Consider the following 14,102-nt stretch of genomic DNA (forward strand, 5'->3'; position numbering starts at 1 on the left):
TAAATATTGTACTTCCAAAATCCAGAGCTCCCTCACAGCACAGGTTTACTCAGATGCTCTCAGCATCCACTGAACACTGTTTTAATGAAAAATAAATCTTGTGAAAGAAAGAAAAGACCAAGAAAGTCTCAGACTTTAAGATAAAAGTGAGGCTGCTGGCTCTCATTCCTGGGGTGATTGTACTTAAAGTGAAACCACATGAACGAAGCTGCTGCCATAAGAGAAGCACAAGTGAACACAAACACACAATACTCAGCCAAACGTGTCCTGAAACTACAACCACATTAAAGTTGTGAACAAATGAACATTTCTATCATTCCAAGCGTCTCCTGACAAGTCAGACTGTGATTGAAAAAACATGTATTGACAGTAAACAACAACAACAACAATGTAGTTTTCTATGTTAGGCACTTTAATTGATTTTTTAAATGACTGATTAACAACATGTTACCAGAGAAAACAGCCAGCTTCAACACACTGGTTAAAGAGTACACGTCTTTAGAAACCTAACAGGAGTCTGTGTGGATTCCTAACAGATCAGGAAAAAGAAAGAAAAGTCCCCGAAAACCACCGGTTACCCTTTAGGTCTGCAGACAGAAGCCTTCGGATCACAAAAACATTCTGCTCAGACACCAGCCAGGTGTTCCTCGGTAAAACCAATCCCCCAGAACAGAAATTTGGTGCTCCAGACCTGCTGAAATCGGATTTGTTGGTATCAAAATTATACAAACCTATGAAAAGTAGAGACTTGCTCAACAGTTACAATCCCACCACACAGTCAGGGGTCACACCAGGGCAGACTCAGGTGAAGGAGGGGGGCAGACGCTGCTTTACAGGAGCTGCCAGGCTCATTGCTGCAGTCACTGCATTCTTAAATGTCAAAATTCAGAATTTGTTTTAATTCATTCAATTCATTTTTTTCCCAACTGAATAGAAGTTACAAACAGCTTCCTGGCTGTCGAGCACTGGCATGTAGTAACGCTTCCAAAAACAGCGGCGTTCCCCTGGGCTGCTATGGTTTCTAATTCTATCAACTTGGCCTGCCAAGTTCCACCACTAGAGGACACTCTTGGTTCAAAAAAACAAAAATAAAAAAGGTGCCACTGCAAACTTCAGGACAGAGATCTCCAGGCTGACTAACGCAGTATTATTTAAAAGAAAACGCTTTTATTTTTGGATCCACCTTAGGATCTAGATTGGACCTTTAGAGGACCCGAATCAAACCTCAGATCAAGTTTAAGTTGCAGAATGTAGCAGAAGTCCAACAATAGGTATGAAGGTCTAAAGGGAGGATTCACATGTTTTAGTGTTCTCATGGAGTACAATGTAGAAAGAGCTCTCTCTGCAAGGAGTTCAATGTAGGAAGGTGTGTCAAAAACATAAGAAATACTTTCAAGCCTAAATAATATATCTACAAAAAGCTTTAGATTTGATTTTAAATCCTAGTAACTTTGAAAGGAAAAAGTCAAATCAAAGATGGTCACAATAAAACAGTCTTACTGCACGAAAATGAATCAAAACTTAAAACCTTTCTAAGTTGTTCCTGTGTATATAGAAAGATATACACACTTTATTTAAAGAGCCCATTTATGGCTCACTAAACATTTCTAACTATTTTAATCTGCTGATACACTTTAGTTTTTAGTACTTTTACTTTAACTGATGAGACGAGTCCAAAAATATTTAGAGGTCCCTGCAGTTAGACAGTATCAACATCCTCTGATAACATTTTATATTATTGATTGTTGACAAACGTCTTGTGTTTGCAGAATCATTTATGGTAGCTTAACTAAAACTCTTCCTGTAAATCACGAGTTAAAAATGTGGATCTGCCCTTTAATGTGAGGCAAAGATTGCAGTTGGATATGGAAATATTCTGCATGAGTGTCTCAGGTGGGAATGTGAAAAGTAGTCTTTGTGTTCATGTCCAGTTCCCATTACAGCTGAACATTTACTAGTGTCTCCACATCACTGGATATAATGCATCACGGTAGAGTAAAGACTTTTTTCTATTTGTAACGTGAATTACAAATACAGTCTTTTATGGAGTCCTATGTTTGTTTTTTTCTGTTTGGAACATGACCTAAATTATAAATTTCCTATGTTTCTGCTCAGGTTGAAAAAAAAAACTGATGGAAGCTGCAGTTAGTCATCTGTAACCACAACATGGATATCTGGAAATCAATGTACAGAAACACACAAAAAACAGATTTCAGAACAATGTCTGTGACGCACACACTCATTCCCACACACACACTGGGCGGCCCTTGGGGCAGCAGTAAGAACAAACTACAGAGATGAATTGAGTCAGCAGGTGATTTGAAGCTTTAACACACAAACTCCTGTCTCATGCGGATGATCTGTAGTAAGGCAGCCTGCACGTCCTCGTCCATGTGACCCTGCGAGAGACACAAAAATGATCGTCAGATAGATCGCTCTGTGACACATTGGCGTTTTGGAAATCACCTTAGTCCATCTATTGATCCACATAACCAACAAGACTTTAGTGAGAACATTTTTCATGAATCACTTAAGCTCCGTGCAGCTTTGCCAACTAAAACAAACTATTTCAGCATCAGAAATTCAAAGAAAAAGACAAATTTATGAAGCTATATTGTTTGAAAAAAAAGATGGAGCTTTTACTTTGAAACAAATGACAACAACTTACTTGTGCAGCACTGAGAAGATGAGTCCGATAAATGGAAACCACCTCTCTGTGTTGCCTCTCAGCATCCTTATGAGTGAGAAAAGAAGGAAACAAAGACGACTCAATGTCACCGCTTCACATCCAAAAGTTTGATTAAGCTGAATCTGCACCATTTTGTGAAATATGTATTTTGCAAACTGCATGAGGAGTTTGTTCTGAGCTTACAGCCAGCTGCTGCTGGAGGCTGTTGATCTGGGCTTGAAGAGTGTCGGCGTGCTGCGTTTGTCTCTTGTTAGGTGAGCTGCTTGTGTATGCCAGCTGGGACAGGCCGTTCAGGGCCTTCTTCAGCCGCTCCACGTCCGTCAGTAACTCTGTGATCTGAAATACAAATACCTGTGACTTCTCATTTCCTTTGTCTTCCCACGGAAGATTCATCTAAAACTCAATCAATAAATGTGCTTCACCCTGAAAGAAATGTATGAACTGCAGGGATATTGAGCATTTTTAAACACACAACTGGACAGAAATGTAAAAAGCAAAGATAATCTACCTTCTTGTCTTTGGCTTCAGTTTGCTGGGCGGATATCTCAATTCTCTTCTGCAGATCACAGATGGTGCTGAGTGACTCATCGTACCTCTCCTTCAGCTCTCTAATTTCCTTTTCAACTGCACGTCCTTTTTCCTGGATGGCCTCCATCTCCGTCCTGGCCCGGCTCTCCCCCCCTCTGGCCTGCGCCGCCTCCTCATAGGCCTCTTCACGCTCCTTCTCCAGACTCAGAAGCTTGCCGTTCAGGTTGGCGAGCTCCTCTTCCAGTTGTTGCTCCTTGGTCTTCAGCTGGTTCATCTGTTCTTCCTTACAGCGGATCTCATCGAGTGCCTGTGTGGCTTGCAGGAGTTCAGATTGCAGGGCGGTTACGTCTTCAGCCCTCTGGGTGCTGTTCTCCTCCTCTTCAGCCAGAGCTGTTTGAAGTTTAGCCACTTCAGCCTCCAAGGCCTCCTTGGCCTCGGCATGTTGTTGCAGCAGGGATGCTTGATCCTTGTGGAGTTCCTGGAGTTGTTTCTGTAGGGCACAGACTCGCTGGGCTTCCTGCTGCTGAGCCTCTCTTGCTTTCTTGCAGTCAGCCTGAGCTTGCCTCATGGCATCATGGAGGGATTTGAGCTCCGTGTCGTACGTGGCTATCCGAGTCAACTCTGATTTTAGCCGCTCCTGCAGATTTTGAACCTGAGTGTTTGATAAGGCACTCTGAGCCTCCAGATCAGCCTTCTTGAGGGTTAGCTCCTTGTGCTGCTGCTCTAAACAGAGCCACTTCTCCGTAAGCTCCTCGTATTTAGTCTTGAACTCTTCCTCCACTCCTTTGTGCTTTCCACTTGCAGCTAGGGCGTTATCAAGTCTCTGCTGGACAGATTCCATCTCAGCTTGGAGTTTCTGCTTCTCCTCTGTGTGGTGCTCTCTGGCAGACTTTTCTTGATTGTACTTGTCTTCCATTTCCAGCAGCTTCTCTGTCAGCTCCTTCAGCTCTTTATTGTAGGAGTTCTCCTTCTCCTCGGCTGCAGTTAGTGGAATAAACTTGGACTGAATAGCCTCTTGTATGGTGTCAAGCTCTTTTTTCTGGGCTTCCAGCTCTTGCGTTAGCTTCAGTATTTCTTCCTGAGCTAAGGCATGCTTTGCTGATGCTTCATTTGCTCTGTTCTCTGCCTCAACCACAGCAGCGTTCAGCCTGCTAGTGGCCGACCTGAACTCCTCAACACCAACGTGGTTACTCTTCATGTCTGACATCACTTTTTCCAACTGGTCTTTCAACTTGTCATTTTCTTCTCTCACATTCTTCAGCTCCTCTCCACTTTCTACTTTCCCGGCCTCCAACTTCAACCTCTCAGCTTTCACACTCTCTAAGGTGGAAGTTAGCTCCACCCTCACTTTCTCGTGCTGCTCTCTGGGAACGTACTGCATTTCCAAGCTCTGTTTCAGGGTCTGGTTCTGCGCCGCCAGTTGTTCACATTCCTTATCCTTGTCTTCACATTTCTTCTCCACAACCTCCAATTTCTTTGTGAGTTGAGCATTCTCTGACCTCAGAGCCTCCACCTCGTTCTGATGACCGTTACTGGTGCTTTGAAGGCGGTTGATGGTCTCCTGCAGTGTGGCCCTCTCGGTTTGAAGCTGCTGGACTTGTGCTTCTGCTCTTCCACAACTTTCACTGGTTTCGACCAGTTTGTCCTTTAGGTCCTCAAGAGTTGCTACCATGTTCTTTTGAACCTCCTCGTGGTCTTTTAAGGGTATGAAGTCATGGTCCATCCTGGAGTTGGCTTCCTCCAGCTGCTGTCGCAGAACATCTTTGTCCTTGACCTCTTGAATGAGAATCTGACTCTTTGCAGTCACATCCACCAGCTTTTTCTTCAAAGAGACATTCTGTTCTTCCAGAGCAGCTCGGATTCTTTGATGCTCCTCGACTGCGATCACCTCGGGTCCTCCCTGGGATGACGGGCTGTCCAGCTTTCGGTGGAGCTCGGCCACTTCTTCCAGCACTCGATCGTAGTCTTCTCTCAACTCGGCCAGCTGCCGTTCCTTCTCGTCCACTGCGTTTGTCAGCAGGTTTTTCATGTTGTCAAACTTCTCAGCAGGTACCGTGTTGGCGTATTTTGTATGGGCATCTCTGAGCTGAGCTTGCATCTCCAAGAAGGCTTCTGCCAGTTCATCCCGTTCTGCACTTAAACCCCCCAGTTCCTGATTCAGCCTTTCTACCTCTGTGGCCAACTGGCTCTCGCTGCCCTTGTATTCTTCTAGAGCTTTCTCACTCTGTTTCAGACGGTTCCGAACGCGACCCACTTCAGCTGAAGCACCTTCATACTTTGCCTTCACATCCTGGAGCTGGGCTCGGAGTTCTTCTGTGGCTTGCCCTCCCAAATGTTCCTTCATGGCCACTACGTGTGCCTGAAGCTGCTTGACTTTACACTCTGAATCCAGCATCCTCTTCTGGACATCTCCTAAGGCGTCCTCCAGCTCCTGAACCTGCTGGTCAGCCTGCTTCTGCATGGCATCTCGACTCTGAACCAGTTCCTGGCACTCTCTGCTTTTGCGGCTCAGGGCGGACTGAAGCCTCGTTGTCTCCTCTTCTGCCGCCTGCTGTCTTTTGCGGACTTTTTCCAGTTCATGTCGAAGAACCTCCACCTCACCAGAGAGGTCCCAGCCTCCCACCGTCTGACTCCTCTCCAGGGTTTTGGATGCAGATCGTGAAACAGCAGGTTTCTGGAGCATCTGTAAGAGGAAAGAGGGAAAAAACGGTTCTTAGTTTACGTCAAACACTTGAGGCATTATTCCAAACTCACCATATAAATTGGGAGAAATGCAAAGTTAAATAGACCATTTTGAGCTCTTAAAACCTTTGATACACACACCCGTGATCTAATAGTGTTTGTCTTAGTTATAGTTATCTAAAGTAAGTACGTCTTTCCTGCAAATTCTACTGTGGTCAACAACAGTTTCTGAATGCAGTGCATAAACCAGTAATCCCATTTTTTTTCCCCAACAGGAAAATACTGAGCTTGTTCTGTTCTGGCTGGGATGCTGGAACTATGGCCACGTGTGATTGATTGCCGTTGTGGTTTCACTTCAGTGCTCGCTGGCATTAGCTTCAGTGCAAGCTGCTTCTTCTGGCACCGTCACCCCCAGGAGTAATTCTCACAACTCTGTCAGACGATCGTTTCCAAAATAACAACAGTGAACCACATAGGGATGGAGGCAGTGCTCCTCAAAGGCCGGATCCTATGTTACATATACTATCATAGATTATTGGCTCATGCTCTTCCTGCAGCAGAAGCTTTTTTGAGCTCAAAGTCTGTTGTGGTCCACACAGATGTAACAGAAAAAAATCTGTCCAGGAGTCATCTAGTTTATCCTTGAAGAGAACAAGGCGCTGATGTAATGCTAACTATGCTTGTAGATTGCTTCAGATACAGTGTATTATATGATGGTAAAATAACAAACAAAATAAAATGCCAAAAGGGTCTTTTTTGCACAAAATTAACTGTTCTTGTTACAAAAAACATTTTTCTTTATCTAAACTTTTTATTGGAGTTTTAATCTGAAAATATAATTTAAGTCACAAAACATAACATTTTTTTGACAAACCAGACAGTTTTTTGTTCAATTAAACCCAAACATCCCTATAGCATGTTTTGCTGATTACTTCAGAGAGGTGATGACAGGGCTGAGTTAGAGCTCTGAGAGCCAGCAGCAAAATAAATAAATCAAAACAGGAAAATTCTTCAGGTATTTTGAATAGAATGCCTTTTTCCCTTTGGTCACCATGTCTTCAAATTGATGCAGAAATCTGGAAACTTTCAGTGAAAACTTACCTGATCAGTGTCCAGGCTGTGAGCTTGATTGACTAACATGTTTTCTTTACCTGCAAGAGTAATAATATTATAATGATAATATTAGAAAAATAGGTTTAACTTAAAATTAATAAGTGTTCCATCTAAAATCTAGAAGGAAACCAACCTTTGATAACAGATTGTCCAGAGTACTCTCCCTGTGAAAACATCAAGTGAACATGGTATGAAAGCTTGTAGATAAAATATTTATATTTGAAGTTGCTTTCTAATCATTTATTCATTAAAAAATACAAAAGTTTAAACTGACTGGTAGAGAATTTTAAAGGTAAAAAAGACCATAAAGCAGGTGCATGTGAAGTGACTGACCAAAGCACTCCGGAGCTGAACTTTGACGGTCTCTGAGCCTCGACCTCCTTCCTCACGGTCTTTGACTGACAGCAGCATCTTCAGGTCTTCTCTCTGAGACGTTACAATGACAAAGCACAAGTCATAAAGTCTTAACAATGAGCTGACTGATGTAAAATGACATCAAAATAAAATTCACAAAAGCAAAATCATTCGTTTAGTTTTTATGAATAATAAAATAAAGCACTGTTTGGATAAAACTAAAAAAAAAACAGAGAAATAAACAACAAAGTATAAAATGCTTTGGCTTGATCTCGACAAAAACACAAACGTCTACAATTTATTCAGTGATTGCAGGTTTGAACGAGCTGACTGAAGTATGCAGAAAGAGTCTCGTTCAGTCAGCAGATAAGGTGGCACTGAAGAGGCTGAAACTGCAGATAGAAGTATACGTGGAACATTTCCATTTGTTCACAGCAGCTGAAGACGGATCTTTATCCAGATGATAAATTACATCATCTTTGAGATGCACATTTTTTTATGAGACACAACGTTGTCTGTTTCTAAATTACTTCATCGTAGATCCAGCACAGGTATCCATCCGCTTAAAGTTAAAAGTAAAATACCGAGAGGACATTAGAGATAAGATGGAAAAGTTCTGAGTGAAAAAATCCTGAGTTATCTGTACATCCAGAACTTTCTGCACACACTGTTCCTCCACCAGCTGTCACTTTAGGATTAATGGCTTTCATGCGAGAGTTTTCCCACACACATCTGATTTACAGACTGTTCAAAGCATCTCCTTGTATAAGACAACTGGTTTCTCACCTCTTTGTTGGCCTTTTCCACCGTCTTCTTTTCCTACGGAAGAAAAAACATGATCTGAATTCTACATGACATGGTGCAGGCAGCTATAAAGAAAGAATATGAGGATCTCCCATTGACATAAATATCACTGGACAGCTCGACCCCCCCCTCCCCTCGGGTTCCAAATATGAAGTACCTGCTGGCTCCAAGAAGTCAAAATCCCATAGACTTCCATTGAGAAATGGACTGGTATTAATCATTTTATTTATCATAATATATGTCAGATATTTTTCCTTATTGTAAGTTATTCAAGATATAAACTGACCAATCAGATGTCTTTGTTAAAGCACGTGGTGCCCAGTGGTCCCACCTCCCGCATCTGACAGATTCCCCTAAGCTGCTTCCAGTGAAAGGGGTGTGGTCTTCCAACAAGCTTACTCATGATTGGCGATTGTTGCCGTAGTGACGTGACTCAGACTGATTTGGACTAATCACTGTCGTCTGGCTCCAAATGGCAACCAAATTGGCTTCATTTCGCTGAAGCCGGAGGTAAGGCATTTTCTATAGGTGATGTCACACTCAATTTGTCCATCTTTATTTACAGTCTATGGGATTTCCCTAAACTGTTTTAAGATTAGCCATTAGTCTTCTGCATTCAAGTGTGCTGCCTTACAACCTTAAACCAGAAAAAGGACAGATAAGCTGGGGAAAGAAAACCTCCATTACTTAATTGGTTGTTTTCTTTCCTTCAGAATGTCTTGAAGTTGAGTGATAGCAACTGGACTTAAAATCTTCTTCCTTAAAACATATTGCCATTCACTGAAGTGGCTTCATCAGTCTGAGTGGTGCAGGATTCAGTCCACATTTGTGTCTTCCAGGTGAAACTCTCACATTCCTGCAGTTGGGTGGCTCATTAAAGGGAAACCACCACTCAGACTGATGAGGTCACTTGGATGAGCAGCGAGACCTTTCAGGTAAAAACATTTAAAGTTAAGTTGCTGTGACTCAAGACACCGCCACCCGGATGCAGAACCTTCACTGACTTCAAAATATTTACACTGTCAGTCTTATATGCATTTGGAAACTTTAAACAACTCTCAAGCATCAATGAAAAAACAAACACTAATGTAAAAACATTGGGATTCCTGTAGTGATGATCTACTCACAGATTAATAATTATACTGGATATTTTTACAAACTCGGTCCTTGTTTTTTTTTGCCGTTCGTACATTGACATTTCCCTTACTTAGTGAAGATAAAGCTCTAACATACCTGTGCCAGTTGTTGCTGTAGCAAGTTGACTTTATCCAACAGAGATTTCTGCTCTTGCTGGGACTTCCAGAGGCCTTCCTGAAGGGTCTCGTTTTTCCTTTCTAGATCCTAAAATATACAATCATGCATTTTACCTAATTGTGAAATGCTAAAAATGCCCTTTTGTTAATATTCTGCTTAACTAAAAACATTTGTGTAAAAGCAGGGTAATAAAATAGAGAGCATACACGGATGAACAGGTCTCGTCGGCTGGCATCAGCTGCTTCTGATCTGTCCACTGAATGCTGCAGAGAAGATGGAATCTTTTTATAAACATACATTTCATTTATGTTAACAAGTGTACTTCTGAATACAATCACTAGATGGCAGTCATGCACAACTGAGAATAGACCTAAAGAATTAAAGAATAAAAGAGAGCATAATGAAATGTACAGTTTCAAAGAGTCAGTATGACTGCTGCTCCTTTACCTGTCGCTTCCATTGCTCCATCTTTGCAGCCTCCCGATCTGTGAAAACAGGAAAATGTGGTTGTTATGAAGACATAAACATTTATTTTTTTTGATTAAACATCAAAGAGAAGCACAAAAAAACTAAATGTGTTTAAAAGTTGTTAAAGTAATAATTTACTATATTAAAGTTGTTTACAATTCTCATATTCTACACTACAATAGAATTCATAGACAATCAAAATACATAAAAATAAAGCCATGAAAGGTTTTTATTAGCTTGTGTAACTGCATCTTCATTCGTTTCTGAATCCTTCTAAAAACAACTGAGCTGAAGAATACGAAGGCAGAACTCTATCTGGATCTGGAAGTGCTTAACCTATGCTTCTAATGTCAAACATGACTGAAAGGAGCGTAAATCTATACCACCAATTAGGCAAGGCAAGAACGTCCAACAACCTTTTGGCTCTGGCATTTATCTAAAACAAATGTCCACAGGATTGGTTCATGTTCTGACCTTTGGTGGCTTTTTCCAGGTAACTTTTGACAAGTGCAATGAGCTCGGGGTTCTGGCTGAGGCGGGCGTAATGATACGCATCGTGACCCAGAGAATCAACTGCCTTCACGTCAGCGCCGTTCTTCAGCAGCACCTCTATTGCATCCTTGCAGCCGAACTCGCAGCCCAGAATCAGAGCCGTCCTACAAGAGTCCAAAAACATGGTAGTGAGAGAGGCTACAACCCAACACTGAAACATAATTTCTCCCTGATGGGAATCACTGTAAAAGCATGTGAACAAGAAGAGAAGGGGGAGAAAAAGTACTTTGCTAATATAACTCTGTCTTAGCATCATGTTTTGGACATTCCTGCATTTTGTGGGGCTAGAACGCAGCCTCACTCGGACAGATGAAGCTACTTGGATGAGGAGCAAAACATTTGAAGAGAAGCCAAGAAGTCCAGATACCATCACTAGTAAACAAGACAACATCATTGGGAGAATCTTTAACATTTTTGCATGGCCTAACTTCACATTACTGTGAAAATACTGCAAATCAAGGTATGCAAATTAAAGGTTCACTGATGAGCCTTCAGGGAGTAGTGCAGATCTTTAGTATTTAAGTAAAATAGAGACACAATTTCAGCATTACTTTCAGTTAATTTGAAGCACGTTTTCTGAAAGGCACAGAGGATAAATGTCCATCTCGTTTACATAACAACAACAAAAATTACAATCTCTCAGAAATAATCTGCCAATCTACATGTGATTAAGAGAATAAGGCGGGCGTTTAATACTTTACATGCAGCATTTTAAAACAGCATCTTGTATGATGAAGCCTGGATTTAAAATTACTAAAGAGGAAGTGACGAGCCTGACAAAGTAAGAGCAGTAATCCTGCAGACTTTACTTGTGCTGTTTGTCTCTGTGTGTGATGTCGGCCCCCCGCTCCAGCAACAGCTGACAGATGCGTGGATGGCACATCTGTGTGGCCAGAATCAGAGGTGTCCTGCCTTCCTGCAGAAAACCAGGAGAACACTCTTCAGCATGCAGATGCATTTCAGCCCCAAAAAAGGCACACAAAACAGATTCTCATAGGAGAGTTACCTCTAAACTAACAGTCCAACAATAATCTAGAGAGCTGAGAAGCCAAATTCAAGTGGATCATTTACAACTGGGGTAGGGAACCCTGGTCCTCGAGAGCCGCCTTCCTGCATGTTTTCTAATATACCTGTTCTGGCATGTTCTTATTGGCTGGACACACCTGAACCAGATAACTGACATGAGTAGGGACTCAAACAATTACCTGGTTCAGGTGTGTCCAGCCAATAAGAACATGCCAGAACAGGGTATATTAGAAAACATGCAGGAAGGCGGCTCTCGAGGACCAGGGTTCCCTACCCCTGATTTACAACAAACTAAATCACGTTTTACAAGACAGGGGAAAGATGTGTCTTACAAAATTAACATTATCAACAAAATATGAAGAAAAAAAAATGTCTCACTTGATCACTGGCATTCACAGAGGCCCCACTGTCACAGAGGAGTTTCACAGAGGAGCAGCAGCCTGCCATAACTGCAGAATGGAAGAACAAAGACGGTTATTTCACCTCATTGACCACTGAAAAACATTCCCTCAGCTCTGCGGTATGTGCATGTACAGAATGCACAGTGAAGTGATGGGGAAACCTATCAGCCAACTACTCTGTTACGAGTACACTTCTTTATTTCATTCATGCTACTTTTGTCAAATTGAGATTTTGATAAATGTTTTGAATTTAAGGAATAAATTAATCAAACAAAAATAAAAAATAAATATTTAATAAATAGTAGAAAGCAGTGTAAATTACAGGTCTCCAATGAATGAGAGTCCAATTGCCATCCTTCACCCATGCAGTCTAGATGCAGAAATTTCTAAATTTGGCTCAAATATTCAAAATATTTATCAGTTCAACGAAACCACAAATGTAGAGTGGAGACAAACTGATCAAAAGGAGCAGAATGGAGGAACCCACACCACAGTCTTACCAGCGTCATGTAAAGCAGTCCGTCCTTGTAGGTCCATATTTCCAACTGGACAGTTGTGCTGGAGAAATTGCAGAAACACATGAATCTTTAATTTATTTTTTTTAATTTGCATGGTTGGAAAATGTGTTATGATCTTATTGCAAAAAACATTTCTAAATATGTAACATTTCATACTTTTTAAGTCCCTGTGACCATATTAAGTCACTAAATGATCAACAAGTGGTCTAGTTAAAAAAATAATTTACACAATTTTAATCAATACACTTTAACCATAACACAAAACCACTTAAATATTACAATTAAGCAACAATTCTCTTCAGATACAATTGCAATAGATTTAAGCAGCATCTTAAGAATCACTTGGAATACAAAACTGTTGTCTGTTCTAAGGGTTTTCTTGTAGAAGCTGACAGAAACAACAGGGCGGGTCACATGAGGCAGTGTGGCGCTGTGCTGATGTGTTTATGTCTCTCCACGCTCACTCAGACGGCAGGACACCAGTGACTGCACTTCTGCGGGGATGAAGACTGTGATGAAAGCCTTTAGGATCAGTGCCAACTCTGCCTTGATGTTGCTAGGTAAGACTGCCAGCCAGCTCTGCCTACCCATTCTAAAACCCCCATCTCCCTCTAGCAACAAGGGACAAAAATTATCAACATGCTCAAATGACAGAAAGGGGGGGCTGCAGTGAGAGATGACGGCAAAGCGATGGGGAGGGTAGGATAGTAGAGTTAGAGGGTGTTGGCATCCACTTTGTGTGGTGCGATGACGGCACTAAGAACGGGCAGAAGGCATGTCAACACCACCGACAATCCCCTACCAATAGCCGTGACCTCCATTAGATCATTGTCATGTGACAGAATGAAAGTGGGAGAAGGCTTACAATACTTTGGGAGCACAATATTGAAGCCAACACCCCCCACATTGTAAACACATAAATCCCCAGAGTGACACTGTGACTCATCAGCCTACTGTTGACTGATATGGATTTGGCTCAGCAGCCAGAGGTAGTTGGTAATAATTATTTAGGGGTGCTGAAAGGGAAACTGCTCTGATTGACCGCATACTGGGAGACTGCTACATGAAACTGAATTACAGTGGTGCCTAGATACACCGTGTACCAGTATAGGGGTTCTAAATAAAATCCTCTAAACTGACGTTCATGTTTGTCCTCCTCACAGAGGGAAATAACGCTCAGGGTCGGTGTGGAGAGGTTTCTTTTACCTGCAGCAGTTTCTGCACACACACAAAGTGTCCATTTCTCGAGGCCAGATGAAGAGCACTTTTGCCTACAAAAGAAAATCACCTTCATTAAAAAGCAATAAGTTCTATATTGATGTTTGCTCCTGGTGTGTGCAAATTTATGGTCCATCACAGTCTGCCAATGAGAAAACGACACAAGCTATGACCTTCCTAGATTTCTGAAACTATTTTACTGTTAGTGCTTTAAAGATCCACTCTGATGAAAATCCAGTTTTTAACATGTTCTGGTGGCAGTTTTTCTCATGATAGAGAACATGTATTAAGAAAATTAAGCTTAAAATTACATTTCTGGGCATTTCTTTATTCAAATCAGCGTGAATGAGGAGCAGACGATAAAATGCCCTTTGCCAAGGGTTGTATTTGTTATATAGAGGCTACAGTAGATGGGCCACAAGCTCAATGCTCCCTCCAACCTAATGCATCAACTTGTAGTCAATTAGTAGGTTTTCCTCGGCCACCTCGCTCAAA

At 41.7% G+C, this 14,102-nt stretch overlaps 1 protein-coding gene across 3 annotated transcripts in view; it reads right to left on the reverse strand.

The window, feature by feature from the left end:
• Positions 1-391: 391 nt before the first annotated feature.
• uacab (uveal autoantigen with coiled-coil domains and ankyrin repeats b) overlaps positions 392-14,102 on the reverse strand; it is a 41,889-nt gene continuing 28,178 nt past the window's right edge. For 2 of the 3 annotated variants that reach the window (XM_036217379.1, XM_024294988.2), the window contains 16 exons: positions 13,596-13,660; positions 12,372-12,429; positions 11,849-11,919; positions 11,254-11,360; positions 10,367-10,548; positions 9,872-9,909; positions 9,631-9,687; positions 9,404-9,511; positions 8,153-8,185; positions 7,346-7,438; positions 7,146-7,176; positions 7,001-7,050; positions 3,198-5,900; positions 2,873-3,025; positions 2,669-2,734; positions 392-2,399 (listed from right to left, as the gene is read on the reverse strand). In XM_036217379.1, coding sequence (XP_036073272.1) covers positions 2,328-2,399; positions 2,669-2,734; positions 2,873-3,025; positions 3,198-5,900; positions 7,001-7,050; positions 7,146-7,176; positions 7,346-7,438; positions 8,153-8,185; positions 9,404-9,511; positions 9,631-9,687; positions 9,872-9,909; positions 10,367-10,548; positions 11,254-11,360; positions 11,849-11,919; positions 12,372-12,429; positions 13,596-13,660 — 3,887 coding nt within the window. In that variant the 3' untranslated portion in view covers positions 392-2,327. Of the gene's footprint in view, positions 2,400-2,668; positions 2,735-2,872; positions 3,026-3,197; positions 5,901-7,000; positions 7,051-7,145; positions 7,177-7,345; positions 7,439-8,152; positions 8,186-9,403; positions 9,512-9,630; positions 9,688-9,871; positions 9,910-10,366; positions 10,549-11,253; positions 11,361-11,450; positions 11,552-11,848; positions 11,920-12,371; positions 12,430-13,595; positions 13,661-14,102 lie in introns of those variants that run through there. The other variant, XM_024294989.1, reaches the window with a different exon arrangement.

The sequence above is a fragment of the Oryzias melastigma genome, linkage group LG3 (genome assembly GCF_002922805.2).
Source record: "Oryzias melastigma strain HK-1 linkage group LG3, ASM292280v2, whole genome shotgun sequence".
Classification (NCBI taxonomy): domain Eukaryota; kingdom Metazoa; phylum Chordata; class Actinopteri; order Beloniformes; family Adrianichthyidae; genus Oryzias; species Oryzias melastigma.